We start from the raw sequence: 7,609 nt of genomic DNA, 5'->3' as shown, positions 1-7,609 counted from the left end.
TTTCCTGAGAATGGTGGCCCATTGTCTGATACAAGTTCATCCGTTATTCCATACCTGGTCATGTGAGTTTTCACGTGTATGATCACTTCCTTGGCAGTTTTATTATAAGGTCTATCAACTTCAACAAATTTGAATAATAGTCCTCCGTGACCAGATACGTTTTCTTGTCAAAATCACATAGGTCTTCACTTATCTTCTCCCATGGCCTTGTAGGAACATCGTGACGTATGAGTGGCTCCTTCTGCTGCTGAGAAGAATATGTATTGCATGTTTCACACTTTGCAATATAGTTTTCTATTTCGCGATTCATGTTTGGCCAGTATATAGCTTCTATGGCTCTTCGCAGACAACCTTGTATTTCTATATGACTCGAGTACATCCTTTCCATTATCGAACCTTTCATTGTGGCTGGGATCACCTCATGGTCACTTTTGAAAACCAGGCCATTCGGTAATGTCAGTTCATCTCGGAAAGGAAAGTAATACTGTAGTTCATGTGAAAGTAACTTTTTTTCTTCTGGCCGTCCTTTCTGAATGACCGTTTTCAACTGTCTCAACTGAAAATCCGTTTCAGTTTCTCTCTTAGTCTCAGTGATGCGTTCTATAGAAACGCAACCATGCTCACACTTTATATTACTTTCCTCGTGAATAGCGGGAATCAACCTCAAACACTCTATCGCTATCCCATACTTTCTTGGTGTAGGGCAAATATGCACGACTCAGTGTATCAGCCATGTACATCTGTGTACCTTGTTTGTAGACTACAACGATGTCAAACTTCTGCAGCTTTAATAACATTCTCTACAGCCGCTTTGGTACACTAACTAAAGTTTTCTTGCAGATTATTTCAAGTGGTTTTTGGTCACTTTGTATGACTACTCGTCTCCCGTAGACGTAGTTATCAAACCATTCCATTCCAAAAACTATTGCTTGTAGCTCTCTCTCTCTCTCTCTCTCTCGATTAGTGCATAATTTACCTCAGTCACTATGAGTGAACGTGAGGCATAGACAACTAGGTACCCCTCTTTCAGCAAACAAGCCCCTAGTCCCGTTTCCGATGGATCACATTGAAGAATAATGTCCTTCTCATAGTCAAAGTACCTTAGCACTGGTGCTGAGGTCAATATCTCTCTAATCTTATGAAGGCATTTGTCATGTCTTTGGTCCCAATAAAACTCTACGTCCTTCTTGATCAACTGTCTCAATGGTTCTGTCACTTCCGATAGCCTTGGAGCAAACTTCTGCACATAGTTCACCATACCTAACAGTCGCTGGAAAGCCTGCTTATTCGTCGGTGTAGGCATTTCTCTGATTGCCTCTACCATAGCACTGTCAACTTTCAACTCTTCTGCAGAGATCACAAGTCCCATGAATGTGACTTCCGCCTGCCTCAATTTCATCGTATCTCTGTTCAATTTAGCATTCTTCTTTCGACATCTCTCAAAAGTTCTTTAAGCTTTCTTTCGTGATCCTCTGTGGTCTTAGTATCATCTTCACCACTTCCCCAAACTAGAATATCATCATGAATTGCTTTCACACCTTGAATCCTTTCCAAAGCTTCATCAACTCTCCTCTGAAATTCTTCTGGCGCTGGTGCTAAACCAAATGGCGTTCCCATCCATCTGTATCGTCCCCATGGCGTTCCAAATGTGGTGAGTTTGCTAGATTCTAACTTAATATACCAAACCCCATTTTTTTTGCAACCACAACAGTAAAAATTCTCAACCTGCTCATGTCTGGCAGAACATTTTCTATTGTTGGAATTGGGTAATTGTTTCTTTTCAAGACTTTATTTAAAGGTTGTGGGTCAATGCACAGTTGTATTTTCTTGTTGTTCTTCATAACCACCACCATGCTAGAAATCCAATCAGTTTGTTCTTTCTCCAGAGTCAATATTTCAAGTTTCACCAGTCGTTGAATTTCTGCCCTCAACTTCGGCTTAACAGCTAATGGAATTTTCTTCACTGGCAGTTTTACTGGTTTGGCTTGATTGGTCAGTTCAAGGTGGAGTTCTCCTTCCAAGAGACCTTTTTCACTGAATATCTTCTTATTCCTGTATGAAGATATGTGTTGTCTCTACTGCCATGATATGTTGTTTATTTACAGTAATAAGCTTCATTTTCTGCACTGCTTGGGCTCCAAGTAGGGGCTTTGCCTTCCCTTGTACAATTACAAATTCTAACATCTAAACTTTCTTATTCTTTGGATTTGTAATGTGTAATTTTCTCTTACCCAAGGCTCTTGTTTCACTGTTGTTATACATAACAAGTGTTACGTTTTTATTTATTTTCGAGTTGCTTGAGTTTGTCATCATGGCATACTGTCTTATAATCTGTTTCAGAGATTATGTTAACTGTTGAGCCACAGTCGAACTGGAAATGTATCTGACTCTCACCTAAAGTCACTTTGGCAAACAATTTCTTCGGGCATGTTTCTATCCCATTCACTTCTTCGACTGTCAACACAAATTCACCACTATCACTGTCAATACTTGAATCATCATCTATAACTTTTACCCCTTCTTTCTGTTTGTATTTCTTTTAGTGTGCTTTCCATTTTGGAGTTTTCTGCTTGCACTTTACTGCAAAATCTTTAACCCACACTTTGCATACATTCTCCACACGGCCGGGCAAGCCTCTTTCTTTGTATCATGTTTTTTTCCCCTCAGTAGTCGCTCTCTTTGCAGCTGACTTTGCTTTTTGACTCTTCCTCTGAGCTAATGCCGACCCTTCTCCCTGATTCATAGCTTTCATCTGTTCTTGCATTTTTTTCGTTTGCTCGACAAATATCTATGCAAGTTCTTATGGTCAATTTCTTGTCTTGCAACAGTTTTCTCCTGGTGCTGTTGTCTCTTATTTAAATTATCATTCTGTCTCGCAACAGACTGTCCTCTAAATCACCATAATTACACGTTTGTGCTAGTGATCTTAGCGCAGCGAGGTAGGCATCAATGCTTTCAGCTGCTTCCTGTTGTCGACTTTTGAAACTGTACCTTTTATAGGTTTCGTTTGTTTCTCCTATACAATACTTTTCAAATTTGTCAAGCACTTTGTCAGGTTTCTCTTTGTCTCCATTATTTTCAAATGTGAAGCTATCGAACAGTTATATGGCGTCTGGCCCTAAACACGTAAAAAGAGTGGCTATTCTCAGTTTTGGCGCTTTTTCCCCCGTAACTACTTCATAGTTCACCCAGACTCTTTTGAATTTTTCCAGCTCGCAAGCAAATTTCCCCGAAGCTTCATTTGCGGCGGAAAATGTATTGATGATGTAGGCGAACTTGCCATCCTTCTGGCCAGGTAACGTCTTACTAGAACAAATTCAATACATAAGACAGTGCTGTTCTTAACATGTTTAATCACTCCGCTCTAGCACATGTTGCACCATTCTGTATTCGAAAGCAGAGCACAACTGTAAGAAGGGAAATAACTCGTACGACCTTACTGTGAACTAGACTAATACATGTACATATGCATTACGTTACATAACCCATCGACGACACCTGTCAAGATCTTTGTTTGGGTTAGGAAATGGAATGAAGGTAACTCTCATCATGTAATATTTATTAACATATCTCAAGATGTTACGACAAATACCATAACAACAGTGTTTTACAACCATTATATAAACGTAAAAACAAATGTTATTGCTTAAAATAAGATGAAAACAACAGGAAGGTTTACTGAGGGATGTAGCTATGTTTGTCCGAAAAGAATATGGCAGACGGCGCAATGCTTAGGGGGTAAATGACATCATACGATCTTTATAGCTGGCTGAACAACCCTATGTAAGAACGATGCTCAAGAGGATGAAACGAATGGAAACCATATCCGTGTGAAGTATGTAATGAAAGGTTTATTTACAGTGGAACTCTGAGTGTGCATATGAAGATACATACTGGAGAAAACACAGATAAGTGTGAGGTATACAATAACGTGTGAAGCCAAGGAGGAGCAGGTGGAATGGCGACCGTGAGCACACATCCTGGTGAAAAACCATTTAAGTGTGAAGTTTGTGATAAAAGGTTTAGTCAGAGTGGAAATCTGAATATTCACCTGAGGACACATACTGGAGAAAAACCATTTAAGTGTGAAGTATGTGATAAAATGTTCAGACAAAGTGGAACTCTGAATGTACACTTGAGGGTGCATACTGGAGATAAACCATTTAAGTGTGAAGTTTGTGATACAAGGTTTAGCGCCAGAGGAATTCTGAATAAACACATGAGGACACATACTGGAGAAAAACCATTTAAGTGTGAAGTATGTAATAAAATGTTTAGTATAAGCGGAAATCTGAAAAATCATATGAAGATACATACTGGAGAAAAACCATTTAAGTGTGGAATATGTGATAAAATGTTCACTCAAAGTGGAGATCTAACAATGCACATGAGGATGCATACTGGAGAGAAACCATTTCAATGTGAATCATGTAATAAAATGTTTACTACGAGAGGAAATCTAAAGATTCACATGAGGACACATACTGGAGAAAAACCATTTAAGTGTGAAGCATGTAATAAATTATTGACTCGAAGTGGAGATCTAATATTGCACATGAGGACACATGCTGGAGAAAAACCATTTAAGTGTGAAGTATGTAATAAAATGTTTTATAAAAGTGGAAATCTATCAATTCACATGAGGATTCATACTGGAGAAAAACCATTTCAGTGTGAAGCATGTAATAAAATGTTTACTACAAGAGGAAATCTAACGATTCACATGAGGACACATACTGGAGAAAAACCATTTAAGTGTGAAGTTTGTAATAAAATGTTTACTACAAATGGATCTCTAATGAAACACATGAGGATACATTCTGGAGAAAAAACATATATTTTCAGTGAAAGCTTTAGTCACAGTGGACATTAGAAAAACCCCACAAGAAAACACTCTGAGATAGAGCAACTCTATTGACTAAAGTCTGAAAAAGAATGAAAACAAAGACAAACATTTAAGTAAAATTCAGCGAATAGTATAACCAAGAGAATACAAGGTGAAAATTCACATGAGAATTACAGTATAATAAATTAAATCCCAAATAATTCAAAATGTCATTGAATGAGTCCTCTATAATCACAATGAGCACATTGTAATTCCAATAAATAATTTAAATAATTTTTCAGTAGGTACATCTTAACACAACTGCAAATTCTGATGATAGATTCCCAAAGACTGATATGAAAAAATAATTAGTATTTTGTTTGCAAAATGTCTATATACCTAATGTCACCTGACCAGTGATGCAACACAATGGAATTCTTTTGTTGTGGGTCATTTGTAGTGGAAATTTTCATCAAATTGTAAACAAGTATTCTTCCAGAATATTGCAGCAAAGCTTAGGCCTTGAACTGAAATTTGAGTTAACATGTTATTTTAGGAGTGACCATTATCTTAAAGTACAATGTACAATCATGTTCAAAAGATAAGCACACAATATGTCTTATAAACGACACAAAATATACATAAAGCACCGTATTACTTTAGTATACTTGAAAGTGCATATGCACTCATATTATGTGTATCATTCACCTTGATGTGCCTAATGTCAATATCCTTGCAACATCAAACACTTCCATTAATCACTAATTTTTGTTTATCATTTTGTTGACAAAAGTAAGGGGTTGTGTTCAATGAATACAGTAATCGGAGAAGAAGCGGAACTCACAAACTTCAGAATGTTGCAAGCCAACATCAAAACCAAACATTCCTTGCCCTTTTTGTAGAAAACTAGCACACTCGATGATCTGCAACATTTATATCTTCTTGAATCAATACTGCACCAAACCTACATCACTTGGATCAACAGACATTTTTATTAATATACTGAAATATCGAGTTTAAAAGCTGATGCACCTTTAAGGTATGGCCTTTAATTTGTCAAAAGATTCAGACACTTGTCACAGGAATGAAACTTGGGTTTTTACTCAACAAATGTTTCAAAAGCTCAGGATTTTTGGAGAAATTTGAACAAAAATTTCTGATAATATCCAGCTATACCCCAAATCACATCAGTTGCATTTTACTAGCAGACACATGGTATTCAAACAGCCTGGACCTTAACTTCTACTAACTTCAATTGACCTTGTTGTAATATATGGTCTAAAAATGTAACACAAGTAGGGTAAACTCACTTTTACATAAATTAACAGTCAAATTTGCAGTAATTATCCAATCAAGGAGTTTTCCTGTTGTTTTTAAATGATCTTTCCAGCAATCTTTGCTGATAATGATATCATGAATTTACCCATCACAGTTATATAGACCAGATGTTATGATGTTCAGTAAATGCTGGAATGTTGACTGAAGATTTTTCATACCAAACTGCATTACTTTATATTGAAAAGTTCCATTTGAAGTCGTAAATACTAATTTATTTGCTCTTTGCTAAAATCCTTTTAAAATGTCAAAGTTTTTGACATTTTGCATTTCTGATTTTGTCAATGCAGTCATCTATTCTTCTGATTGAAAATTAATTTGATATTTTGATACTGTTTACATTTCTGACTTTAGTACACATACAACATACAAATTGTATTATCTAGTTTACATTAAAGAATACAATATGTACTCTAGTTCTTTTACTTTGTTCAATAAAATCATTCTCCATTAAATATTGAATTTATTTTTTTCAAACATTCCTGCATGAGAGGATTCATCCTGTGAGATGCTGCTTTACAGCTGTAGAAAGTAGAATATCATCACCATGATAGATTTTATTTTGTTCCTATTGGAACATCAGGAAATAAGTCCTCATATTCGGATAATAATTATCTTACATCACTCTTTTCTTGTGGCTGTAGATGTGAAATGTTTAATATTTATGCATGGTGCAGGTTACTTAGGCAAAGTCTATACAAAATTCTCATTTAACATATTTATAGGAAAATGTTGTTTTAGGGCCATGGGTGGCTGAGTAGTATAAAGTGATTACCTCCATACTGCTGAAGGTGAGAAGCTCTGTCATGAAGGCGATAAGAATGGATTGCTAAGAACTGAAAGTACCACATAAATCGCAAAAATCGATTTCAGAGTTATATGAAACACTTTTAAAAGATAAAATACAATGTTTATATATTCAAAAGAAACGTGCTTTGCACACATTCAAGCAAAGCATTATTACAATGTACATAATACAAGTTTTCGGCATGTCTTGACGGTAACTAAAAATTCATAAATATGTACAAGGAACATTATTCAAAGTCTAATCATAATCAAGCGCAGATTTTAAACAACTAATGAAGTTCAACTAAAGAGACATCACCTAACAGAAAGAGTAGGTAATTCATGTTTATTATCTAGTTAACAAATCTTACTTAGAATTATGCTTATTTTTAAAAAAAAATACTGTGCATAGTAATTATAATTTACTACAAAATTGTTTACAGGATTAGCATTGATAAAGGATATATATCTTGAACATTGAATTTGATGAATGTGTGTATGTGTATGTGTGTGTGTGTCTATTTGTGTGTGTGTGTGTGTGTGTGTGTGTGTGTGTGTGATTTAGATTTTTACCGTAGCTTTAACAATTTCCAGTGTGGCAGTTTATAATGATGTCTAGAACTGGGGCATGATTAGTATCCTGACACCAGGCCGACCAGTCCT

The 7,609-nt window shown here is 36.0% G+C and overlaps 1 protein-coding gene across 1 annotated transcript; it reads left to right on the top strand.

The window, feature by feature from the left end:
• Positions 1 to 3,490: 3,490 nt before the first annotated feature.
• Positions 3,491 to 6,605, top strand: LOC149783857 (uncharacterized). The gene has a single exon (XM_089932066.1). The coding sequence runs from the start codon at positions 3,959 to 3,961 to the stop codon at positions 4,871 to 4,873; it is 915 nt and encodes a 304-aa protein (XP_089788192.1). The 5' UTR covers positions 3,491 to 3,958; the 3' UTR covers positions 4,874 to 6,605.
• The last annotated feature ends 1,004 nt before the right edge of the window (positions 6,606 to 7,609 follow it).

This window comes from Sinohyriopsis cumingii, chromosome 14 (assembly GCF_028554795.1).
Source record: "Sinohyriopsis cumingii isolate HCF-2022 chromosome 14, ASM2855479v2, whole genome shotgun sequence".
Lineage (NCBI taxonomy): Eukaryota > Metazoa > Mollusca > Bivalvia > Unionida > Unionidae > Sinohyriopsis > Sinohyriopsis cumingii.
Note: the sequence above shows the minus strand (reverse complement) of the source record. Positions and strands in the feature narration are given on the sequence as shown.

Coding starts and splice junctions, on each gene's coding strand:
- LOC149783857 (XM_089932066.1), top strand. CDS start 3,959: ATGGCGACCGTGAGCACACATCCTGGTGAAAAACCATTTAAGTGTGAA.